Raw genomic sequence first — 27,513 nt, 5'->3', positions numbered from 1 at the left:
TTCCTAGATTCCAGCACCAGTCCTGACACCCCGGTGAATATAAATACTGTAAAGCGGAAATTGGTCTCAGTAAGATATAAAAATATAGTATTGGGGAGAAAACCTACTGAAGTTACAGAATAGTGCAAATGCATATACCTCTTGTATCTTAAGCCATTTTTCAGATACTATACTACATGTGCTTCCTTAACATACAACAACTTTAAACACTTTCTAATTAAATTGTCTAGCATCCAATTAATAATCTACTTGGAAAAAAGAGCTATAATATAACTATGTCAGGACATTATACTTCAAAGAAAGTACATTTAGTTACTTTACTTTTTTAATGAAAATTACAGGTTTCTGAAGAAATAGAGAAAATGTCATCTCGAGAGAGGGCTTTACAAATTAAAATATTAGATCTGGAAACTGAACTTAGGAAGAAAAATGAAGAACAAAATCAACTTGTTTGTAAAATAAACAGTGTAAGTATTAGTATAGCTTATGTATTTTCATAAAAAATAAATTAGCATTTAACATTCTTACCAAGTTAGTTTACTTAAACAGTTAAAGTATAAAGTGAGGGAAATCAGGGCCATTTCTTTATTGATAATATTACAAATAACAAATAATTTAAATCACACAAATTAAAAATGTCAGGGTTATGCCAAAGAATTATTATCCTCATCCTCAGTAGCTTCTGTTACCTTTTTTCCCGAAGTTTCATTGGGCCCTTTCCGTACATATTATTTTAGCATGACAGCTGCTTAATGAAAGTTACAGATATTCTACTTTCTTTCTGTTATGAATTTTTCATTTCATTTCACAATTTAAACAATTATTATGAGTTAGATTTTGATACTTGTCTTGAATAATGAATATTCTACCTTAGAAAGTTATAAGTTGGCATTAAGTAAATATTCACTATTGTTATATCTGCATAGGAGATGGCTGCTTTGGTCCACTCAGCCATGAAATGAGATTACCAAGTTGTCTGTGTTTAATTAATCTTCTAATGTTTTTTCCTAAATATTCCTGAAATAGCCAACTGGCATAAGATATTATGAAAGCTAGCACTAGCCATGACTAAATTACTTGAAAACTGTCTACTTAACAATGACACATAAAATAATGATACTTAATTTATTCCAGGAGCTGGAGACTCCATGAAAACTAATTTTTTATTCCCAAGTGTCTAAAAAGTTGAAAACCTGAAAGGTTAAAAAGTTAAATGACTTTTTGGCATGTAATATTACTTTAATTGTATTGCCATCAAAAGTTCCATGGCAGTTTTAATCAGAACAAAACATTTTTTTTCCTTTCCACTGTGCAACCTGCTTCAGTGCCTGCAGCCTATGAGCAGAGGCCGGGCAATGGTTCAAGGCTGCAGCTTGCTCTGGCATGGGGCACATGAGAGACCCAGGGGGACGGGCCTGCCATAGAACAAAACATTTTTCACTTTGAATTTAGCATAGGCCTTCCCTTTATTTCTAATTTTTTTAACCCACCATCAGAATTGCTGATATTGTAAAATGTCAAGTCCTTCGTATAGTTAAAGCTTCTGAAAAAATAAAATAAGTACACTAAGATGAGATGGGTTTTGCTTTAATGCTCCCAGTACTTGGCTAAAGCTGCCAAAATAAATAGATTTAATATTTGATACTCTATTAAACCTGAACATTTTTACAGTAGTAAAAATCTAGAATTCGAAGCATAGATTTAGACATTGCTAAAAAAGTTTATGTATTCTGTCCCTTTCAGTGGGCAGTTCAGTATTTATTTTATATACATACCTTACCTCCAACTGAATCATAAACACCCAGAGAGCCTGTCTCATAATTGATTGTATCTGGTGTCTGCCACAGTGCCCTGCCCATGTAGCAGGCCTTCATAGATTTTTTGCCCAAGTGTTCCATTGGGGGGCAGAGTGGGTGCACAGACTTAAGGGTGTCTTCAGCAGCTTAACTCAGGCCAACCTTCCTGAAGCCTGAAATGACTTTGGAGTCTTTATGTGTTATCCTAAAATGTATGCACATTTTGCATTATGCCTCACAATATGTGGTTTGTATTAGTATCTTTTCCTCTAAATTGTTGAGTAAAATTGATGTTCTACAAAGATGCATTATATTCATTCTGTGACTTTGTATAGCCTAGACTAGCACATTTCTTCATCCCACCTACTTCACTTGAGAGACATTGAGCATTGCTCAGTTTCAGAAGATGTCAGGTATTATTGAACACCTTATGGGAGGGAGATAAAAGATTTTTCTTCTCAACGTGTCTACATTTTAGTTGGAAGCTAAATGATATCTTGGAAATTTATATGCAACTGATTATTTTAAAACTTTATTATGTTTTTAATTTTTTCTTTAAATAAAGAATACCTATAATATTAAGAGTTCATTTTATTTATTAAAGATTCTAAAAATAAAATGTTTATATTATCAAAGCTGGAATTCTGTCATTTTTAAGACAGCAAAAGTCATTTTAATGTTATAAAATACGAATTTTTAGGTAGAGAAAATGGCAAAAACTAGTATTAAAATGTCATGTTAGATGTGAGAAATTAGGACAGCTTTAAATAAAACCCACTTATTAAGTTAATCATGTTAAATGTGTAATAATTTGGGGCTAAATGAATATGTAGTACAAAAAAGTATATCATAGTAAATATCATCCATTTACTTTTTCTGTATTTTAAAGAAAAGTGAGCTCTAAGATAAGTTATTAACAAACACATCAGATGGTTAGGAGTCTTAAAAAAATTAAAATTCATGTAGTCAATTATTGTATATATAAATGTTATATTATGACTATCCTTTGATATGAATGTCATTATTGATTACCTATTTCTTTTTTATTTAGAAAACACAACATCAGGAAGTATGTTTGAAAGAAATACAACATAGTCTTGAAAAGTCGGAGAATCAAAATGAGAGTATTAAGAATTATTTACAGTTTCTTAAAACTTCTTATGTAACAATGTTTGGATAGATTGTTGAATTGATTTTCTATAAGCAACAGGTTTTTATTGTGAGTCAAAAAAGTGATTAAGTAAAAAATACACTATCTGTTGTTATACTTTATGATTTGTGGGTGGTGGTATTAGAATTTTTATGTAAAGATTTTTAAAAATGTTATTATCCAATTGAAACTTAAACGAGATGTTAGCATTCTTTTTTGCTGGATAATTTTTACTTAGCTCTGGTTTAATTTCGAGTTAAGTTATATTGGTTTTTCGAATGTTTTTTATACATACACAAAAGAAGCCAGAATCATTCTTTGTGTGTCTGTAGCCACCATCCAAGTGAATTTGTAAGAAATCTCTGTTAATTATGAGCTAAATACATGATTTTAAATAATGTAGATCATCGTTTTACATTGTGTAGCTAAAAATGTTTTAATATAATAAAGGAAAATACTCTGGATATGAATTTTTAATAATGGATAGTTATGTACTTTCTAAAGATACCTCATGTCTTGATGTACTTAAATTGCTTCAGGTATATGCTAAGATACCATTATAATTTATGTGAGGTTTAAATATACAATTTTAAGTCATAGCTATTAAATGCAAACTGACATTTGAAAACGTTGTCCCAAGGCCAAGTTACATGAGATGATCAAAATAAGCACCCTAATAAGAAGCTTTAGGATAAGGTCTCTATTTTTGAGATGACATAGAGATACCAAGAACTTGCTTCCCACAAGTGCCAAAACAGGATGCTCTAAAAGGGGATGGATGTAGTTGAGAAGGGATCACATAATAGTGATTCCTCTCAAACAGTGGAGCTGTTTATTCAAAGGGCACTTGGGTCTCAAAAGATCATTCTAAGTACTACGCAGTCCAGCCTATGAACAAAGCTCAATCTCCCCAAGATGTTTCATCTTCTCCCATCAGAAATGGGGGCCTGCTTTTCTCCGGTCCCCTCCCTCCTAAGAATGCCATATCATCTGCAGGGGCTTTCTTCCCAATGACCCAACTGCTTCATAGTATTTTTCTGAAAATAGCAAAATATAGTAATTTTATTTCCCAACATTTGCTGACAATGTTAGTGTTGCTTTTAAAAAAGAAAAAAATCATAGTACATGTACTAAAACACATGCTTGACCCTTGTTGTCCTTTTTTCATCTCCTAAGGCAAAGTGAGCCTTAAGAAATACTCAGGTGAAAGGAACTAAGGTTCTTGAGTATTGTTCACTAGACTGTGAGCTCCTTAGGGTAGAAGTCTATCTTATTCATAATTCTGTTTCAGCCATTACACAATATTTGGAATATAGTAGGTACTCAGTTGATATTTGTGGATAGCTAGATGGATAGATGTTGAGCTGAGGAGTTGTTCATATTCCTGTTTTAGGTATGAAAAAATACAAGCATAGAGGGGTTACCACCATGGTTGTGGTATAAAACTTTTACATTTTAAAGTCCACATGTGAACTCAAGTCTTCTGATTCTAAAATTAAAGTTCTCTTTTACTGTTGGGAGCAGTGGAAGAGCAGCTGTCCATCAGCAACGTTGCTCTAATTTATTGAGTATTTATACGTGCCAAAATTCTAGGTGTGGTACATTTAATCTTTATGCCTGATTGAGATGAGTGCTATTAACTTTTTTTCCCATTTACTTTTCAGGAAACCCAAACATAAAAAGGTTAAGTAACTTATCAAAAGACACACAGTATCCTATCTAATAAAAGAGTAATATGCAAATTAACCATCACTCCGCTACACCCACAAAGCCATGCCCACCAGCCACGCCCACCAGCCAATCAGGAGCGGATATGCAAATAAACACAACCAAGATGGCTACACCACAGAGAGCAGGAGGGAGGCTTGGGTTTCCCTAGCAATGGAGGAAGCCAAGCTTTCCGCCTGCCCTTGCCGGCCTAGGCTACAAAGTTTCAATGATAGAAGATACATAAATCCAAACAGAAATGGCGGCAGCCACGGAGCTGGAAAGAGCAGGAGGCTAGGGTTGCCCCCGGAGATGGAGGAAGCCAAGCTTTCCATGCACCCTGGCCGGCCCAGGCCTCTGCTTAAGGCTACAAAGTTTCAATTATAGAAGATACATAAACCCCCAAAAAATGGCTGCTGCCACGGAGCAAGCATAAGGCTTGGCTCCGCTCCAGGCTACAAAGTTTCAATTGTAGAAGATAAATAAACCCCAGATACCAGGGCCTCTGCTTGGGTCGCCGGGGGGTGTGGCCGGCCTGCACACCACCACAGGCCCCTCGCCCAGGCCGCCTCACGCTCCAAGGGAACCCCCACCCTGATCTGGGACACCCTTCAGGGCAAACTAGCTGGCCCCCACCCGTGCACCAGGCCTCTATCCTATCTAATAAAAGTAATATGCAGATTGACCATCACTCCAACACAAGATGGCTGCCCCCATGTGGTCAAAGATCCTGCCCCCATGTGGACACAAGATGGCCACCACAAGATGGCCAGCAAGGGAGGGCAGTTGGGGGGGACCAGGCTTGTAAGGGAGGGCAGTTGTGGGCGATCAGGGGAGGGCAGTTAGGGGTGACCAGGCCTGCAGGGGAGGGCAGTTAGGGGGTACCAAGCCTGCAGGGAAAGGCAATTGGTAGGGACCCAGGCCTGCAGGGGAGAGCAGTTGGGGGGGACCAGGCCTGCAGGGGAGGGCAGTTAGGGGAAAACAGGCTGGCAAGGGAGCAGTTAGGCATCAATCAGGCTGGCAGGGGAGTGGTTAGGGGGTGACCAGGCTGGCAGGCAGAAGCGGTTAGGGGCAATCAGGAAGGCTGGCAGACAAGCAGTTGGGAGCCAGCAGTCCTGGATTGTGAGAGGGATCCCAGATTGGAGAGGGTACAGGCTGGGCTGAAGGACACCCCCCTCCCCCGTGCATGAATTTCGTGCATGGGCCTCTAGTGTATTTCATAAATAAAGGTAATGTTTTTGCCCAACAGTCATGCATTTACCTCACCTATGAATACATTCTCTTTTTTATATTTTTAATTTGTATCAAAGTAATTTGTGCATATGGCATTTAAAAATTGGTACCTGCAATGTTTTAGACAGGCTAGAAGGAAGAAGACTACTGCAAAGTCCCTAAGGCTGGTACTCAGACACTAGCGACACGGATGACAAAGACCCTAGAAGAACTTCAACAATATCTGTGCTTAATATTTTTATGTGAAGCGTTAAGCAGACATTGGGCTCTCGTGTATGAATGAAACTCAGTGTCACGGAGGCCCCAAATCAGTGCCTGGTGTCCCTAAGCAGTGTCTTTGCTTCCAGTTTCCCGCTATTGGCTGGCAGGATTTTCTCTTCATCCTTGATAGTCGACATCTCATGACTTTCTTAAGTCCTAAAAGTTTTCTTCTATTGTTTATGTGATTACTAGAGGCCTGATGCACGAAAATTCGTGCAAGAGTAGGCCTTCCTTCCCCCGGCTGCGAGCACTGGCTTCCCTCCTGCACCAGCTTTCCACGGGCCGCCCGCAGGCACCCGGGACCCAGGCCGGCTTCCCTCTAGCCCTGGCTTTGTCAGGAAGGACATCTGGAATGACATCTGGTCTAATTAGCATATCACCTTTTTTTTATTATAGACTAGAGGCCTGGTGCACGAAATTCGTGCACAGAGGGGGTTGCTTAGCCCAGCCTGCACCCTCTCCAATCTGGGACCCCTCAGGGGATGTCCGACGGACATTTTTCTCGCAATCCGGGATGACTGGCTCCTAACCCCTCTGCCTGCCTGCCTGATCGCCCCTAACCCCTCTGCCTGCTGGCCTGATCACCCCTACCATGCCCCCCTGCTGACCTGATCGCACCTACCTTGCCCCCCTGCCTGCCTGATCGCCCCTAACCTTTCTGCCTGCCTGCCTGATCACCCCTAACTGCCTCCCCTGCTGGCCTGATCTCACCCCCAACTGCCCTCCCGTGCCGGCCTGATCGCCCCTAACTACCTCTGCCTCGGACCCCACCACCATGGCTTTGTCCGTAAGGAAGTCGGACGTCCGGAAGATGGCTGGTCGACCCGGTGTAATTAGCATATTACCCTTTTATTAGTATAGATCATTAGTATAGATAGATTATATAGGATAGGATTGCTTAAATGGGGCGGAGTTGGGGGGGAGCCTTTTTCAGCAGGAGGAGATGCTCTTGGCAGACAAAAACACATAATCCCTGTATCTGGAATGATAGCCAGCCATATGCACTATACTGCCAAACTGGTCATTAAAAAATTGAATCACTCTTAACACCTTACACCAAACAGCTGTTGCCCTTAAAACCCTCCTCAGCCCTGACCTTAGGTTCTGCCTTCACAGTTCACCCAGATTTGGTTCTGATTGGTTGGTTTCTATGCCAGTCAGCATCAAAAGCTCTGCCTCCTAGGCCGCCATTGGCTCCTCACAATTCACCCAGATTTGGTTCTGATTGGTCAGTTTCTATGCCAGTCAGCATCTCCAGGTCTATCTCTGGGCCTGATCATGGAGGTGGGGCTGATCAGCAGCTGCAAGTGGGCTGAACTGCTGACCTCTGGGGAGAGAGAGAGAGAGGCTTGGCTGCTAGCGAGGCTGGAAGAGAGAAGCAGGGTCTGATCACCCTGCTTCTCTCTTCAGCCTCGCCAGCAGCGACTGCCACTGCTGATCAACTCCACCTCTCTCTCTCTCCGAGAGGTCAGCACTTCAGCCCGCTCACCTGCTGCGCACACTGCTTGGCTTTTGGTCGAGCCTCCGGTCATTGTGGATGTTATGATCCTGGCTCTTTATATATATAGATTACCTCTCCACATGTTCCTTTTCTCCTTTAATCTGCTGGATCTGACTTCTATGCAACTTGTCTTTTTTCTCATGGTATGTGTCATGAATATGCTTCTCAAGGGCAGTTGTTCTCTTTTTCTGTTAGATATTGAATTTATAATTAAATCATGTTGTTGTTTTTTAGTTCCTGAAAGTGTTCATTTTTAGTGCTGTAATTCCATTATATTTTCATTAAAATTCTCTCCTGTTTCTTCCTTCCATTAGTTCTACGTCAGTAGGCATCTCCAGTTTCTCTTCTGCTAGCCATCTTTTCCTTCCAAGCCCCATAAGTGAGTTTTCATTTTCCTTGCACACTCATGCTTGTGGTTCCCTCAGTACCTGCCAGCAGGCTGCCTTGTGTATTTCTTGGGCAACAGCAAACCAAGTGGTGAAATGCATGATGGCTTTCATTCTCATGGGCCTGAGACCTATTATCCTCCACTGAAGTGCTAGGAGAAACCATTCTGTCCCCAGACTTGCAGCTGCAAGCATGAGGGTTTTTTTTCACCTATAAAAACTGGAAGCACTTTGCTCCACTGAAGAGGGCACTGCAAGGTTTTTCTGGATCAGCAAGTTTTTTTGCAGCAAGTAAGAGAAGTCCCTTTGGGAGGGGAACTACAGGCAGCAACTGTACCTTGAACAATGTGCAGCAATTTAAAGAATGAATTCAGTCTGTATATTTGCTGGCTTGAGATTTGTTCATGATTTTTATTTTTAGGTGAAGACAAGTCAGAATTATGTATTCAGCATGATTCATTTTTAAAAAAAATATTTTTATTGATTTCAGAGAGGAAGGAAGAGATAGAAACATCCACAATGAGAGAGAATCATGGATTGGCTGCCTCCTGCAAGTCCCCCACTGGGGATCAAGCCCACAACCCAGGCATGTACCTTTGACTGGAATCAAACCTGGGACCTTTCAGTTCACAGGCCAATGCTCTATCCACTGAGCTAAACTGGCTAGGGCAGGTGTGGGCAAACTTTTTGACTCGAGGGCCACAATGGGTTCTTAAACTGGACCAGAGGGCCGGAACAAAAGCATGGATGGAGTGTTTGTGTGAACTAATATAAATTCAAAGTAAACATCATTACATAAAAGGGTATGGTCCTTTTTTATTTATTTCAATAGTTTTATTCATTTCAAACATTTTAACAAGAATGGAAACACTAATTATTATAATTTGAAACTTCAAAAAATGGAGGAATCATAGCACAATAACATACCTTATATTGAAGATGGCAAAGGCAAAATAAAATTGCCTAACAAAGGAAAGGTACAAAAGCCTTTCAAATTAAACTTAAATATAATAAAATAATTTAAAACTAAAACAAATAGAAAAGAACAAAATGTATAAACAGTAAATGAAACATTTTCTTTAGTGCAACTTCCAAATTATGCCCAGGACGTAGATGTAGATGGCAATGTAGACTGGGTTGAAAGGTTTTTGGTCTTTAAAACATCAACTTCAGTGGGAACAGTGTTGTTGGTCTCCTTTTTAGCTAATGCTCTGATACTGTGCTCTCCAGGGGCGTGTCTCCCTACATCACCACGATAACGTGTCTACGCATTCCCAGGGTGATGTCGGGGGACGTGTCCGCGGGCATTACAAGGGGCCTCTGGAAGATTGAGAGGTTGTTCCTTCTACTGAATGGGCGGATATAAATCCGCCCACTCAGAAGAAGGAGCTGCGGCCGTGTTTCCCGATGTTGCCATGTTAACACTGCTGCTGGTGAAGGAGCGGAGGGGAGAGCAAGAGAACCCTCCACTCTTTCGGCTCCGAGGGCCGGATAGAACAGCCGAATGGGCCGGATCTGGCCCGCAGGCCGTAGTTTGCCCATGGCTGGGCTAGGGCATGCCTCACTTTTTGTAATCAAAACAAGCATCTGTGTATATAAGTTCACATATGTGGGTATCAGCATGGAGGTAGGTACAAAGAAGCCTAAATGCTAAATTCCTTGGTGGGGATGGGAGAAATACTAATAACTTTTTGTCCTAATGAAATTGTTACTTTTCCATTTTTTTTTCCTATTCAGATAAAATTTTAAAGTTTGAATGACAGACCTGAAAGGTGTGGGAATGGAAGTGTAGGATTGGTGAAGGTTTGGTCTGAGAATGAAATAGTATTGGAATTTGATTTCAGAGGTGGAGTAGTATTGGACTAGGAAAAAATGAGGAGATGCCTGCTTGAGGTGGAGATGAGTCACTGGAGTCCAGGATGTTGAGTAACTGAAAAGTCTTAGATGTTGAAACTGTCTAGGATTTGGAAGGATTTGGGGTGGAGCTGAAGAAAAAGCATCCTGATTAAATGTGAGCAGATAAGTAGATGACTGTGATAAGGAATTAAGTTCTAAAAACTAACGGTGGTTTCTGATTGCATTTAGAATAAAATCCAAAGTCCTCAACGTGACCCTCGACACTCTGCACATTCTGGCCCTCACATTCATGGCCTCCAGGCCCTCCAAACCTCTTCACCCTCATACCATTCTCTTCCTCACCCACTAGGTCCAGTTGTACTTCCTTCCTTGAAAACAGTTCATTCTTTCCTTCCTTTTCTCATCCTGAAATGCTCCCCACTCCCCCCACTCTTGGCCTGACTAAATTGTACTATTCATATACCTTCTTATTCTTTTCTTTCATAATTGGCAATTATATTTTGAGTGTGATTATCTCAGTAGGTTTTGATCTCTCTGAGGATTTTCAGTTCTGTAGTCTGGTGCATAGCAGGCACTAGTACATATGTGTTGAATGGATACATAGATGGAGGAATGGTGATATTGCCTTTAGTTCTGAGCTTCAAAGCAGGACCAGGGTACTCACCTAAAAAAGGCAGGGAAATTATACAGTCTGGGAGAGTGACTATCTTTCACTCTTGAGGGCTGCAAGGAGGCAGTTTCCTAGGTGAGGAGTTGGGTTTCCTTTCCAACAGAGGTAGAGACTGAGGAGATTCAGGGTGCACCTTATTTATCAGACATGTTCTAGAGGCCACAGTGGAAATGGGAGGGAGTCGGTACTAGGAGAGAGTCAGGAAGGTAGAGTGGGCTCTTGCTTCAGATAGTTGGAGGAATTTCTCTTCTTTTCCTTCTCTAAGAATTAAATCAAATCACATGTGTTGTCTTTTCTTTTGATACTATGCATTGGGACAGTTGCTTAAATCCTAAGTATAAGGCAGTGGTTTTGATTTATTTAACACTACAGGCCCAGTGCACAAAATTTGTGCATGGGGGGAGGGTCCTCTCAGCCCAGCCTGCACCCTCTCCAACCCAGGACCCCTTGGGTGATCTCAGACATCCCTCTCACAATCCTGGACTGTTGGCTCCTAATCGCTCACCTGCCTGCCTGCCTGGTCACCCCTAACAGCCGCCCCCCGCCCCCACTGGCCTGATTGCCCCTCACTGCCTCTGTGTGCTGGCCTGATGGCCCCTAATTGCCTCGCCCCCCCCCCCCCCCGCCAGCCTGGTCACCCCTAACTGCCCCTGGCTGCCAGCCAGGTCACCTCCAACTGCCCCCCCTGCTGGCCTGGTTGCCCCCAACTGCCCCCCTGCTGGCCTGGTCACCCCAAATTGCCCCCTCTGCCGGCCTGGTCGCCCCACGCAGCCTGCTTGTTCAGTCATTTGGTTGTCCCTCACTAACCCCCCTTCCGGCCTGTTTGCCCCCCGCAGCCTGCTGTTCAGTTGTTTGGTCATCCCTCACTAACCCCCCCTGCCGGCCTATTTGCCCCATGCAGCCTGCTTGTTCAGTCGTTTGGTCGTCCCTCACTAACCCTGCTGCTGGCCTGGTTGCCCCACACAGCCTGCTTGTTCAGTCGTTTGGTCATCCCTCACTAATCCCCCTGCCAGCCTGGTCATAGGCAGCCATCTTATGAGGGCATGAGGGTCAATTTGCATATCACCTCTTTCTTATATAAGATTACAGTTTGTTGTGGTACTTTAAGATTTAACACTTCCACAAAAGACAAATAAAAATTTTAAGAGACCTTAAAATTGTGTTTAGTTTTACTTTTAAAAAATAACTCAAGTATCTTCCTTTTCTTCTTTTGCATAGTTTGGGGTGGGGCTTGAAGGGAGGAAGAACTGTTAGGAACCTCTATATATAGTTTGTTGTTATAAGATGAAGTTAATATTGACAACAGATTGTGGTTTAAACTATAAAAATTAAACCTGTGATTAACTATCACACATTATTTGATTAGAAACATTGTAATTATATACTGTAATCAATTTTTTTGCAAGCTTAAAGTTTATTTTTTGCAACATTTTTTGTAAAGTAGATATCTTTTCTTATCATTTAAAAAAAATGCTCAAATTTTTTTAAAAGAACTAAGTAAAAAGGGCATCAAAACCCAAGGCAGTTAGGTATATGTAAATATTTTAAAAATAGTGATTTTATTTTAATAATTAATGGTAATAAAACTTATTAATGTCACCTGAATATAATACTATCTAAAGCTTTTTTTATTTTTAAAAGATTTGTGTTTACTTCTACAAATAAGCACAATTACCTTAAAACTTTAAAAAAATTATTTCTACACTACAAGTCTAATTTGGTTTTTATTTTGATCCTTTATTACTTGGAAAATGATATTTTAGCTTGAACACTATCAGACCTTGAAGCATTTCAAGAAATAAGAATTTTAATTTTAAATTAGCTGACATAAACTGTAAATATTTCTCTTTTTTGCATCCAGTGTGGCTAGAGAACAGTCTGGTTCCAGAGTAGGGGCTGCTGGGGATTGAGAAAATGAAAGAGACAGACACAGAGATAGAAGGAAAAAGCTGGGGCTGGGTGGGACAGTTGTCTTCTGATGGAGAGACAGTGACCCATAGCCAATACAGCACATTTATTTTATATAGCAAAATACCAGGAAGTTTTACTAAAGCCCAAGACAAAGGAGATTATGTGCATTCTTGTGGCTTCTTTGTAACCATCACTTCTGGGTGGGCCCGGATAATCATGTTTGTTCCTGGTGCTTGGCTGGATGTAAATAATGAAACCCACCCCCTGGCGCCTGAGCTGAAGGTCAGGCTGACAACACACCTGCCTCTGGCAAGGTGTGTTTCCAGGATGTGGCTCTGCCAATGCCACTGAATTCAGCTGACAATAATTAAAGAAATGCTCATGTGCCTTCCCAGGTGCTCTCTACAATAAACTACCAAGCATAACTCTTGGGATAATTCTTGGGAGTATAATAGACACAATGATAGACTTTTTTTTCCTGCCTGACATGTAAAGAAGCTCTTACAAATTAATATAATATGAATGTCCATCAGATAAAAGAGCCAAAGAATAAAAAAAGACAACTCAGGAATCACTAATGCCCAATAAACAATTTTACAAGATAATCAGACTTGAACACCTGTAATAATCTGAACAATAAAGATTTATTTTAAAAAAAAAGATAATCAGACTTATTAGCAAAGAAATATAAATAAAATAATGAAAAAATGTAAATAAACTAATCTCTGTTAATTTTCCTACAATAATTTTAAAAAAGTAATTCCTACTTTTGAAAAGGTGGGGTAGAATAAGAATTTTCACACACTACCAGTGGGACCTATTATCCTATTATCTCTGAATACACTATAATATATTGATTATTGCTCCATTGTTGGATAGTTATGTTGTTTCCATGTTTTCTGTTATATATTTTTCTTCAATGAATATCATCATGCACAATTCCTTGTCTGCCTCTAATTATTACTTTACAACAAATGCCTAGATGTGAATTATTCTACCAAATGCCATGAAAAATTTCAAGTTCTTGAAACACAGAATTGTTGATGCCACTGCTACAATAATTTTCAACTTAAGCATTTTTCCTAAAGTAATAATTAGATGCTCACAGGAAATACTTGTGTTATGTCATTCCATTGTTTAGCCAATGTCTGGCACCTAGTAAGAACAATTAAATCTTATTAATCTACAGATGAATATCAATTTGGTCAAGTCATCTCTCAATTGTAGTTATAATTCTAAAGTAGAAATGTGAACATACCTTGAAAATTGGAAGTTCTGAAATTGTAATATAAATAATTGTTCCTAATTTTAGAAACCCTGTATTTTTAATTCTGATTAATATTTAGTTGATGGCAGTTCAAGTAGTACCTAAAGCTGATGTTTGTTTTCCTACATCTCTGTTTATTTGATTATCCATTTGTATTAAAATTATCTTATGTTGTTAAAAGTCAAGTTAGGTCATAGTTAGTATAAAATGAATTATTAGAGATAGATGTATAAAATATTTAAAAACTTATTGGTGAATAGCCTTTTCATTTTCTTAATTGTAATTTTTGATGACCATAGTTCTTAATTTTAATATTGTATTAGTCTGGATTCTCCTGAGAAACAGTATGTATATGGTATTGGTTTACATGATTATGGAGCCTGAGAAGTTCCATGATCTACTGTCTGCCAGCTGGAGTCCCAGAAAAGCCTGTGGTGGTCTTTGAAGGCCTGAGAGTCAATGGTATAGATTATAGTGTGAGTCCGAGGCCTGAAAGCCAGAAGTGCTGAGGGTAGGAGAAGACTGATGTCACAGTTCATCTGGAAAGGCAGAAGCCAGAGAATTCTCCTTTCTTCCACCTTTTTTGTTCTATTTAAGCCTTCAGTGGATTGCCTGAAGCCCACCCACTTTGGGAGAGAAATCTGCTTTACTCAGTCTATCTATTCAAACGCTAATCTTCCAGAAACCTTCACAGACACACCCAGAATTAATGTTTACTCAGATATCACAGCATATGGTAATCCAGCCAAATTAATACATAACATTAACTATCACAAATATAGTTCAGTAGTTGCTTCCTTTATGTTGATACCTTTTGTGTTCCATTTCAGAAATCTTTGCCTACTCCAAGCTAATGAAGATGGTCTATGCTTTTTTCTAAGAAGCTTTATTGTTTTTTTACCTTTCACATTTCAATTTGCAATCCACCTTCAATATATTTTGTGTATAGTTCAAACTAGGGCATATGTTTGTTTGTTTTTTCATGTGGATATACAAATTCATGTGGAAATCAAATTCATTCCCCATGAGTTATCTTTGTCATGAGGCAGATCAGATGTCATAAATCAGATGTGTGGGTTCTTTTTGAACTCTCCATTCTGTTGCATTGTTCAATTTTTCTGTCTTTGCACCAATACCACTCTGTCTCCAAGCTTTGTTCTTTAAGATCACGTTAGCCATTTTTTTGTTCTTTTTATCTCAATGTAAATTTTAGATTCAGTTTGTCATTGTCCATCTAAAAAAATTAAATATTGGGGCTTTTAACTGGGATTGTGTTGAATTTATAGGTCTTTATAGATCAGTTTGGGAGCGATGATGGACGGATCAACATCTTTACTCATGAATATTCTATATCCTTCAATTTATTTAGAATTCTTAGAAAATTTTCTCTTAATCATGTTTTATACTTTTTAATTAAGTGCCTTGCACATATTTTGTTACAAATTTTCTCTTAATCATGTTTTATACTATTTAATTAAGTGCCTTGCACATATTTTGATTTTTTTATACTCTTATCATCAGCATTATTTAATTTTAAGTTTCATTTTCAGTTTGTTGCTGTGATACTGTAATAGTAGAATTAATTTTTTGTACTCATTTTGTATTCAGTATTGATGAAATCATTTAATTCTAATTGTTTATATGTCTTTTTGGATTTTCTATGTACATAATTATATCATATGCAAATAAAGACACTCTTATTCTCCTTTCCAATTTTTATACCTTTCTTTTCTTTTTCTTATGGCATTGAATAGGAAATCCCATATAATTTTAAATAGAAATAGTGAGAGCAGCTATTGTTGTCTCAGGTCATTGATTTTCAGCATTTTTTCTTTATATCCTATTTAATAAAAGAGTAATATGCAAATTGACCATCACTCCACACAAGATGGCTGCCCCCATGTGGTCAAAGATGGTTGTCCCCATGTGGACACAAGATGGCCGCCACAAGAAGGCCAGCAGGGGAGGGCAGTTGGGAGGGACCAGGCCTGCAAGGGAGGGCAGTTGTGGGCAATCAAGCCTGCAGGGGAGGGCAGTTAGGGGTGACCAGGTCGGCAGAGGAGTGAAGTTGGGGGTGACCGGGCCTGCAGGGAAGGGTAGTTGGGGGGGACCCAGGCCTGTAGGGGAGAGCAGTTGAGGGGGACCAGGCCTGCAGAGGAGAGCAGTTAGGGGTGACCAGGCCTGAAGGGGAGGGCAGTTAGGGGCAATCAGGTTGGCAGAGGAGCAGTTAGGCATCAATCAGGCTGGCAGGGGAGTGATTAGGGGTTGATCAGGCTGGCAGGCAGAAGCGGTTAGGGGCAATCAGGAAGGCAGGCAGGCAAGCAGTTGGGAGCCAGCAGTCCTGGATTGTGAGAGGGATGTCCGACTGCCCGTTTAGGTCCGATCCCCGTAGATCGGACCTAAACGGGCAGTCGGACATCCCTCAAAGGGTCCCAGATTGGAGAGGGTGCAGACTGGGCTGAGGGACACCCCCGCCCCCGTGCATGAATTTCGTGCACCGGGCCTCTAGTATATATATATGAAATTTCCCTTTAAGCACTGGTTATCTACGGTTTGGTATATCACATCTACATTATATTTTAGTTCAAATATTTTTAGCTTTCTATTTTGATTTAATATTTAATTCATGCATTACATATCAATTTATTTTTAATTCTGAGGCAGTTGGGGATTTTCTAATTATCTTTCTAATTTCCTGACACTTGGAGATTTTTCATATATATATCTTTCTGTAATTGGTTTCTAGTTTCTTTTGTCATCAGAGAATATGCATTATATTATTTCATTCCTTTGAAATTTGTTGAGATTTGTTTTAGTACAAATTTGTTGATTGTATTTTTCAGGTTTTTCTATTTTTACCAACTTGTTTCAGTAACTGAAAGAGTAGAGCTGAACTATCATTGGGAATTTGTCTAGTTTCCCTTTCAGTTGGATCAATTTTTGCTTTATATATTTTGAAGCTCTATTATTAGGTGTATTTACAATTAGGTTTGTTATGACTTGGTGAATTGACACTTCAACATTATATAATGTCCCTCTGTATCTCTAGTAATATTCCTTGCTCTGAAGTCTACTTATTTCATATTAATAGAGTCATTCCAGCTTTATTTTAATTATTCTATGCAATGACTTTTACTTTTAATACTTTTATTTTACCTATCTATGCCTTTATATTTAAAATAATTTTCTTGTAGAAACTAATCTGACAATCTCTATTTTGTTTTTGTTTTTTTAATCTTCACCCAAGGATATTTTCCCATTGATTTTTAGAGATAGTGGAAGAGCGAGGGAAAGATAGAAACATCAATGTGAGAGAAACACATAGATTGGTTGTCTCCTGCATGCGCCCCAACCAGGGCCTGACTGGGGAGGATTCTGCAACCAAGGTACATGCCCTTGACTGGAATTGAACCTGGGATCCTTCAGTCTGCAGGCTGATGCTCTATCCACTGAGCCAAACTGGCTAGGGCAATCTCTGCTTTTTATTGGGGTGTTTAGACCATTTACATTTAATGTAATTAATAATACGATTGAATTGAAATCTATTTTGCTAATTGTTTTCTAATATTCCCATTTGTTACTTTATTTTCACTTTTACCTCAGTTCCTGCCTATTTTTGATTAATTAAATATCATTTTATTTAATTTTTATCTCCATTATTGGCTTATTAGTTATGTTTTCCTTTAATTTTTATTTTTTAGTGACTTCTCTAGGGTTTAAAAATACATATTTAGTCATCATAGTCTACCTTCAAGTAATAGCATACCACCTCACATATATTCTAGGAAACTTACAATTGGTATAATTTCACTGTCTCTCTCCCATCTTTTTTGCTGTTGTTACAAGATTTTATTCCTACATATTTTATAAACTTTACAATACATTGTTACTATTTTTGCTTTGATGCTTGTCTTTCAAATTGATTAAAAATAAGAAAAAAGTCTTTTATGTTTGCCCCCTTTTTAAAATATATATATTGATTTCAGAAGGAAGGGAGATGGAGAGATAGAAACATCAAGGATGAGAGAATAATTGATCAGCCACCTCCTGCACACCCCAACACTGGGGATTGAGCCTGCAACCCAGATATGTACCCTATTTTGAACCGTGACCTCCTGGTTCAGGGGTCAGTGCTCAATCACTGAGCCACACTGGCTGGACTACTCCCATTCTTACCGTTTCTGGAACTCTTTATTTATTTACTTTAGATTCATTTTTCATACTCCTTATATATGAAAGTCTTAAAATGTTTTTCAGTGCAAGTGTGCTAGAAAAATGGATCTAAAAAAATGAGTGTCAGAAATAATCCACTTGTTTTATGCTCCTTTTTCTCTCTTTTGATTCATCTAAGTCAATCAAATATTTTTATTGCAAATTTCCTTCTATTAAAAGGCTGTCGAAGCTAAATATGACTTACTTTTTGACAGAGAGGGTCTACCCTTTTGCCTTTAAGCAGGTTAAGGGTGGGCTGGTTTGGTTAATCCAGTTAGGGATTTAAGGCTTTGTTATGGTTTAGGTAAGACTCAGTCTACTTCTGGTCACCTCTTTTCCATGGCATTTCTCTTTTGAACTTGGAACTGAGTCTGGGTCTTTTGCTCTTCAGCACTGATTGCAAGTAATTCTGCTTTTCACAGGTTTATAGATTAAGATTTTGGACAGTTGCCTAACACAGGCGTCAGAGTTCAGAAAATAGCTTGATGAGGACAGATGCTCAGTGTTTGAGATGCTCAGTCTCCTATTTTTCCCTCCATTTCTTACAAGCCACCAAAGGCTCCGTTTCTCTGACCCACAGAAGCAGACTTCTACCAGGTGCCAAGCCTGAATTCTCAGCTTTTAGCCATGTCTAGCATTGGCACCTGCTCCCTCAGAAAATGCAGCTGCTAGATGCTGAGTATACCAAGATGATTAAGACCTATTTCCGTCCCTGACAACAGTGCTTCCTAACCTTTTAAAAACCATGGCACATAGAAAATACATTTTTTAATGCTAAACTATACTAAATGTAGGCGGATGCTTACTTCATAGCCAGAAATGTCTGGCCCAGAGCTCTAGCCACATAGGTCTTGACGAAATCACTTCACTTTACAATTTGAGATCGGCATCTTCGTATTTGTAACCCATTCATGGCACTGATTGGGAACCTTTGCCTTAAGCAATTCGTAGTATGGTAGCATATCTACTATGTTTTAGCATATCACTTGTGAAAGACTCTGAATATCTTCTCACAGCCCTGGGGAGAGAAGTGGTACTAACTCCAGATGCCTTTGGCTCTTGAGATAACATGTATGTGAGCCAGAATCCCCATACCTTCCTCCATCTGATCTCTTGGGTGGCTCACCTAGACTACTCATAATCAGTTCTATGGGAGCAGAAAGTAGTATTTTTAGCCTGTTTAGCACCCCAGTTTCTCTTCTGTTCTCTGTGCATCACATATTTTTTCTCATAGAAAGGGACACATAATTTACACTGTGTGTGGTGCAGTGTTTGGTTTTGCAATAGTTGAGATAATGTCATTTGCAGTGGGAATATGACTAAAGCAAAATGATATCTGTGGTTGAGTGGTTTATTTGTAATTTTACGGACTTTTAAAAATTCTAAGTCTGTGGATAACTTTCTTAGTATATTTCAGTTGATAAGTGCAGGTTCTCTACAGTTCTCAGAAAATTTCTTTGTTTATTAAACATGTAAACTTATGTCTGGTCTAGTTTACTGACATGTTTTATTTATTACAGAATAGTTGAACCAATAATAAATTGAGAGTTTACTGTGATACTTAGCTGAGGGATGATGTGGAAGATTATTAGAATGTGTTCACACATTAGAGTTTAATTGATTCAACGTGATATCCTTTGATGGTATGATAAATACGCAGCGAGAGCAGTAGCCTATGATTATGGCACTAATTCCTGCTAGGATTAGATTTTAATTGGACAGTTTAATCACTGAATGCTCAGATTAGGGAAACTGGAATGGCCAGGACAACAAGATTCCCTAAGCTGTTTTATAATCATCAGGTTGCTGCTGGTGGTGCTGTATGTATGTTAGTAGTGACTGCAGAACTTTGTTTAATGAGGCTAGGCCATAGGAAATGATAAAGTCTGTGGCCCCCATAATGAAACCTTATGAGGCTGTAACAACTTTCTGTTCCCAAATAGTTTAGAAATGAATTAGCAAACCCCAAATTATTAAAACAAAGATCCAGTTTTAATTCTCTAACTGTTGATGGGGCGATTCTATAACCACATACTTCAGCTAATGATTTTGGGATTGCCCAGTAGAGACATTTTTGCTAATATTAACAAATAATCAAGTTACCTATCATATGTTATTGATAAATAGATTGATAAGAGAGTAAAGAATGAGGTTTATTATAAGTGGGTGAAAGCACATTTAAAGTTTAATAATTATTAAAGCAATGGGGGACAGTTATAAAATAGAGTTTATTAACCCTAGTTCTCAATTTAAGTATTGGTATCTATCTATATAAGTTCTATTATTCTTCAACTGTTTATAAATATTTCTTTGTAAATTTATTTCTAAGTATTTTGGATTTTTTTGTGTAGCTATCTAGAATTGTTAGCTTCTACTAGTGGTTAAGAGTATACACTGAGTGGCCAGATTATTATGGTCTCTGAACGCATAATAATCTAGCCACTCAGTGTATATCCTATATAATAAAAAGCTAATATGCAAATTGTCCCCTTGACCCAGAGTTCAACCAGCAGGCAGGCCAGCCAACTGCCCATGTCCCCTCCCCCTGGCCAGCTGGCCAGACCCCACCCATGCATGTATTCATGCAATGGGCCTCTAATATATACACTGAGTGGCCAGATTATTATGCATTCAGAAATCATAATAATCTGGCCACTCAGTGTATATGAATACTATAATTTTTAATCTTATATTGAATAACATTATTAAGTAATTCTGTTAGCTTTCCAGTTGATTCTCTTGACTTATCTAAATAGGCAGTATCAGATTATAATTATAAATATTAATAGTTAACATTGTACTTTTATTAAATATCATTTGTGTTTAAAATATATTTTTACAAATGATATTTACAAATCAGGATTCAAACAAAATCCACACATTGCATTTGGTGGACATGTCTCCTACATCTATAACAGTTCCCCTAGCTCAGTGGTCGGCAAACTCATTAGTCAACAGAGCCAAATATCAGCAGTACAACGATTGAAATTTTTTTTGAGAGCCAAATTTTTTAAACTTAAACTTCTTCTAATGCCACTTCTTCAAAAGAGACTCGCCCAGGCCGTGGTATTTTGTGGAAGAGCCACACTCAAGGGGCCAAAGAGCCGCATGTGGCTCGCGAGCCACAGTTTGCTGACCACGGCCCTAGCTTATCATGACATTTATTTATAGAACAAATCATATAATTTGCCCTATCGAATTTCATACAGTCTGTATTTAGATGATTATATCTTTATGGCATTGTTTAACATGTTTCTCTATCATATTTTCTCTAAACCAGTAGTTAAGTTAAAAATCTTGATTGAATTAAGTTTTTAATCTTTTTGGTGAGAATACTGCACAAGTGTTGCTTTGTATATTCAATAGCATCACATTAGGAGCTAATATAATGGCTGGTTGTCCTTTTTTTTTTTCCACTTATTTATACATTCATTGGTTCTTTTTTAAAATTTTTATTTTAATTCTTTATTCTTAAAGGTATCACATATGTTATGAAATCTCATAAGGTTTCATTATGGGGGCCACAGACTTTATCTTTTAACATTAAAACAGATCAGTGGATGTCAGACTGATTTATCCATTAAAAAGAATCACGTCAACTTCTTACTGAATGGTTCTTTCTAAGCAACCATTGGTGCTCTTTGCCAAGATCCATTATTTTATTTGGGAATCTTAAAATGGTTTTCTAATTCTTATTCTTCTGCATTTATTCATTACTACTTCTCTATTAAAAAAAAACACTTTACTTCATTAACTGTTTGATTATCCTGACATAAAATGCTGAAATGCTCGATTCAATTTTTAGAATAATGAGTGAGTGCTTAACAGTCTCCAAAGTAACAAACAAGGTTGTTTGGGTTTTTTGGTATATCTTTACTGACACATAGATGATACATATCTGTATGTCTATTTTAACCCATTGAGGTAATTTACTTTTATCCCGTTTAGATAATGAGAGACTCTGATGTGTTCAGCTTATATCTGACCACTTCCCATAATACTAGTGAGGTGTGTGTGTGTGTGTGTGTGTGTGTGTGTGTGTGTGTGGTTTGTATTTTTGTTTTCAAAGATTTTCTTGCTTTAATTTTTATGTTATAGTAAAAATATGGTCTTTGTAAATTCTTGCTGTTGGGAATTTATTGAGTATCATTGTCTACTCCATTTTTAATTTCGTAAACCTTCCTTATTTTGTCCATTTTTTCTGTCATGGATGAATGCTGGTATATATAAAGTTTCCCACTGTATGTGTGTTTCTGCCCATTTCCCCCTCTACGTGCAGTACTTTTATTCTACAGAATTTGATGTGTTATTATTTAGATATTATCTACTTTGTCATAAAGCTATCCAAGGCTATTGAACTTTTAATCCTTTGTGGGTAGCCACAAAGTTTCCTTCTGTTTTTATTACAAATTATGCTATTTAAATAGATTTTATTGTCTTATTTTATGCTTTTTGCCTTGAATTATAATTGGATGGTATAAATATTACCCATTCTGCATACTTTTTTCTTCACATTTGCCTGATAAATTGTGCCTATTTCACTGTTTTTATTTTGTTTTGGTGCCTTTTCGTGGAGATAAGGAATTTGCTACTTTCCCATCCTCTCCGCTTCCAAGTCCTTAATAAGTTAGTCTGGGATTGTAAGTCCTATCATTTATTGGTTTTATAAAGTGCAATATAAATATTACTTTAAAATGAAAGTTAATGTTGTAACTATGTATAACATAATCATTTAAATTTATATATTTATCTTTAACTGATTTCATGGAGTTCACACCTAGCCTGGGAACCCTGAGACTAAAAATAAAAACATGTTAATGAGACTTCGTAATTACTAATAGAAAGATAAGGAAGGTGGTCTTTCCTTTTGTTAACAAGTTACCTGGTAATGAGAAGGAATTTGTGGTTTCTTGCTTTTTAGGATAGATTTTTTTAAAAACACTAGAACACAAAAACATGTAATCATTTCAGTTTCCCTGTTTGGTTTTAAGATGATAATTCTAGGTGTAGGTTGAATCTTACTGTTTTGAAACTTGTTCATATATATAAAGTTACTTTTCAAGTTTCAGTCAAGGTAATTCTTTTTTCACAACTTATGTTTCAGTTTCTTTGTGATTTTTGATCTTATAAAGTTTCACCCTAATTTTATAATTAATAATTTAATTATTAAGTTAATAAATATTTATTTTAAAACAATTTCAAATGATACTAAAAAATGTGATGTGAAAAGTATTACTTCAGCTGCTTCTCACCCCAGATCCCACTCTCCAAAGTAGTCATGGTAATAGTTACCTAAGCATATTGCTTAATCTTTAAAAGAAAGATTAATTCTTTAACTTCAAATAATTTAGTCCAAGGAAGAAATAGTATCTGGTTCTTATACTAATAAGAATTACTGTTCAGTACTTTTAAATGTTAGTGTCTCACAAAGCTAGGTAGGAAAACTGAATAATATCAAAAATGTTTGTTAATGCTAAAATGGCAAAGTAAACATTTTTCTGAAATTTATTTTCCATTGTCTCTTTTGAGTAAAAGAATAAGCTATCCTAAAAAAAAGAGAGAGAGATGTTTTTCTATATTTATAATAGGTATAGCAAGTTTCATTATTCATGTAAAATCAATATAATATTTTAGTGATTCTAGTTCTATTGGAAAATGAAAGTATGGTGTATTGGTGGCATTTTATATATTTTTCATCTTAATTTAGTACTTTTAAAGCCATACATTCCAGTATCCAAGTTTTAAAGTAGTTTGTATACACCCAACAGGCAATGCCATGACTTTAATCATTTCCTCACCAGAACTTCAATTATGCCAAGCACTTTTTAATTATCTTGCAGCCCACAAGTCTATTCTTAGTAAAAAGTCTGACTTTTACAGAGGCAGTATATTCCTCTGTGGCAGATTTCAACTCACCACTTTGCAACCCCACCCATGAAAAAGCCCTGTGAATTAAAAGCTACTAAATTAAGTGTGTATTTTTAACAGCTTCAATTTTAAAGTCAATTTTGGCATAAAAGTTGGACCTTTTTTTGAAGTACAGAAATGCTATGTTGGCATTTCATGGTATTTTCAGAATGCAGTTTGTTTTTTAGGTTGTCTCTTTCACAAAGTTTCTTATAACATCATTTTTTTTTTTAAAGGGAATATATTTAGTCAGCTTGCTCTATTACTTTTTTTAAGTTCCTTAAAAAAGAAAAATCTGAACCAAGAAGAAAAATGATAGAACAAGAACTTATGTGTGAGAGCAAGAATGTAGGGGAAAGGTTGGGGGCACAGAGGGTGGCAGAGGAAGCAGAGAGCTGAAGTGTAGCTGGGCTCAGCATCTCATGCACAGATCAAAACTGTAATACAAACACTGACATTAAGAGAAAAGTAAACTACATAGAATTGTGTTGTTTTATAATCCTTTTACTTCCAAGTAGTGGCAAAAATTTTTCCCCAAATACAATACCAAGTCATTTTAAGAAATGTTTGTACAGATTAATGCTTATAAGAGAAGCTAAATACCTAATACGATATAATGGATTCATTCAAGAAATAATTAATGAGAATCTGTTACTTTTAAGGCTCTGTACTTCTTTTATGTTATAATGTAGCTCCAATAATTTATTGACTCATGATCCTCCTCAGGAAAATGCACTGTTCAAAATCAGCACTTAGGAAATGTGACAGGAACTGTAGGCTCAATCAACAGTTTTCCTTGTGGTTTTTTTTTTGTTTTGTTTTGTTTTGTTTTTTTTTTTTTGTTTTCTTGCCTTCATCTACTGCAGGTGCTATAAAGTCTAAAAGCTTAATTGCCTTTCAGCTAGAAGTTGCATGTGGAGATTCTGGCCAATGAGTTGTAAAGCGAGGGTCGCTGGTGCCACATGGTGTCTCCTGGGGGCTCTAGAAGGGCCGCTGTTATGGCTGGCTGTAAAGCCGAAAGCCGGATGGAGCCTGGGTCATTGTAGGTGTCCTTGACCACCATACTAGTGTGGACATCCTACTCCAGGATTCTTGTTTAAATCACCATTTGCTAGGGCCCCTGTTACTCTTTCTGCATGCATTACTAACTGACTCAGGGAAAAATTAATTTGGCAATAAGTATGACAATGATCTTCATATTCCCAATGTTGTTGGCTAGTCTCCAAGATAGCCCACAATGATCCCCACCTCATTCACACCCTTGTCAGTTTGTGTGACCAATAGAACATGGCTTTTAAAGCCCTGTGACACTGTAAAAATTACAAATGTAACAACTTTAAGATCATTTATATTTCTTTTTTATAGATTGTCAAATTTTTCTTTTTCATCTTGACATGTTTCCTGGTAAAGTATATATCCTTTATTAAAATTAGAAAATATATACCAGGTTCTCGTTATGTTTCTTTACTTCATTAGCTCATGTTTTTTTCTTCAAATGACATTTTGAGATGGTATTACAACCACTTTGCAGTTGTAGAAACTGAGGCAGAGAAGTTAAAAAATTCTGCCCAAGGACACTTATGAGGTGGCAGAGCTGAGATTCGAGCGTAGTTAGGCTGGCTCGAGCATTTGTGATCCTCTCACCACATTAAAATCACCTGCAATCATACGAAACAGAAAACTGGCCTCCTTTCTATAGATAAGTGGTTTAATCTCTTAGTATAATTGGTCAGTTCCTGCTGGCATTCACATTTCCTTAATTGCTCCTCTGAATTTCAGCCTATATGAGAATGCTGAATGTCATCCATATTCTGCTCGTGTAGCCAACTCTTATCAGTGTCCACTCAGGCAATCAGAACCAATTCAGGGGATGTAGTACAGAAAAGTGCTACGAATATAATTGGAGGAGCCAAAAAGGGAAGGTGTGTTTACCTAAAGGGGAATAGATAGTGCAGAAGGGTGGAAATGGAGCTGAGAACAAATGGCCAGGGAACAAACCAGTCTTCAGAACATTTACCTTCCCTTGAAATGTTTTCCTTCCTTTATACATTTTCTATGTCTCTATTCTTCCACAATTAATGACTGCATTATACTCTATTATTAATCTCTGATTTTTAAGTTTATCTGTTGTCTTGGTATTAATTTTCCTCACTTTCTTTGAAATTTTAATGTTATATGGGAATTTCCATCCTCCTCCCCTTCAAATCTTCCTCTCTATCAGTTTTTTGGTTGCTGCTACTGTCCCTCCCCTCACCATTTCTAGTCCAGGGCATGGTTTTAGTTGGTGGCTTGGGGCTCCTGTCCCTTGTTGCCTGGAGATAGGAGAAGCAGTCATTGATCTGGCAAAGGGTAACACTGTCCTTGTGTCCAACTTTAGGGAGGACACCTTGCTCTGTCATCCCACACGAGTCCAGCTCTGGGCTGTCTGAGTCTTCAGCTCCTGCATATTATTCTGCTTTTGAATATGATTATGATTTTTATTTATATTAAAAATCTATCATTGCTATGTTTACAGTAGAGGGAGGAATGTAGACCATGGATGCATAGTGTCCTAGTAATGATACATCTGTCTTGATACGTTTAGTAGATTTGCTTGAGTTTTCTAGGTAAATAATCATGTTACCCAAGAATAACAAGAACTGGAACCACCATTTAATTAGGATGTACTATGTGGCAGGTGTTTTCTGCCGTGTGCTTTATCTACATGTGAGGGCTTGGGAATGGACAAAGATTACTAGTGTCTTTCTGTGGAGTCTTGGTAATTGTCCAACAGACCCTCCAGTGATAGTCTAATTCCAGAATGTACACCTTTAATTGACTTTCTATTGACTATATTTTACAACTCTGAAAGGATAGTAGCTCTTAAGAGAAACTCATATCAATGCAAATAATTCCTGTTCATGCCAAGCAAATGCATTTTGACTGGTAGATTATAAAGCTTTATTTATTTTTAAATTTTTATTTTTTAAATAAATCTTTATTGTTCAGATTATTACAGTTGTTCCTCTTTTTTCCCTCCATAGCTCCCCTCCACCCGGTTCCCACCCGACCCCATGCCCTTACCCCCCCCCCCCCCCACTGTCCTCATCCATAGGTGTACGATTATTGTCCAGTCTCTTCCTGCAGCCCCCATACCCTTTTCCCCTGGAGGATTGTCAGTCCACTCCCTTTCTATGCTCCTGATTCTATTATATTCACCAGTTTATTCTGTTCATCAGATTTTTTATTCACTTGATTTTTAGATTCACTTGTTGATAGATAAGTATTTGTTGTCCATAATTTTTATATTTACCTTTTTCTTCTTCTTCTTCCTCTTCTTAAAGAATGCCTTTCAGCATTTCATATAATACTGGTTTGGTGGTGATGAACTCCTTTAGCTTTTTCTTATCTGTGAAGCTCTTTATCTGACCTTCAATTCTGAATGATAGCTTTGCTAGGTAGAGTAATCTTTGTTGTAGGTTCTTGCTATTCATCACTTTGAATATTTCTTGCCACTCCCATCTGGCCTGCATAGTTTCTGTTGAGAAATCAGCTGACAATCGTATGGGTACTCTCTTGTAGGTAACTAACTGTTTTTCTCTTGCTGCTTTTAATATTCTCTCTTTGTCTTTTGCTCCTGGCATTTTAATTATGATGTGTCTTGGTGTGGTCCTCT

At 37.7% G+C, this 27,513-nt stretch overlaps 1 protein-coding gene across 8 annotated transcripts in view; it reads left to right on the top strand.

Moving 5' to 3' along the window:
• The window catches only part of ODF2L (outer dense fiber of sperm tails 2 like), a 110,762-nt gene extending 106,714 nt beyond the window's left edge, over positions 1-4,048 (top strand). For 6 of the 8 annotated variants that reach the window (XM_080655180.1, XM_080655185.1, XM_080655183.1 and 3 more), the window contains 2 exons: positions 342-467; positions 2,848-4,048. In XM_080655180.1, coding sequence (XP_080511306.1) covers positions 342-467; positions 2,848-2,976 — 255 coding nt within the window. In that variant the 3' untranslated portion in view covers positions 2,977-4,048. The remainder of the gene's footprint in view (positions 1-341; positions 468-2,847) is intronic. The other 2 variants (XM_080655184.1, XM_080655181.1) reach the window with 1 other exon arrangement.
• Positions 4,049-27,513: the final 23,465 nt, after the last annotated feature.

Source organism: Plecotus auritus (genome assembly GCF_963455305.1).
Source record: "Plecotus auritus genome assembly, chromosome: 2".
In the NCBI taxonomy this organism is placed as follows: domain Eukaryota; kingdom Metazoa; phylum Chordata; class Mammalia; order Chiroptera; family Vespertilionidae; genus Plecotus; species Plecotus auritus.
This window is presented reverse-complemented; position numbering and strand designations above follow the sequence as displayed.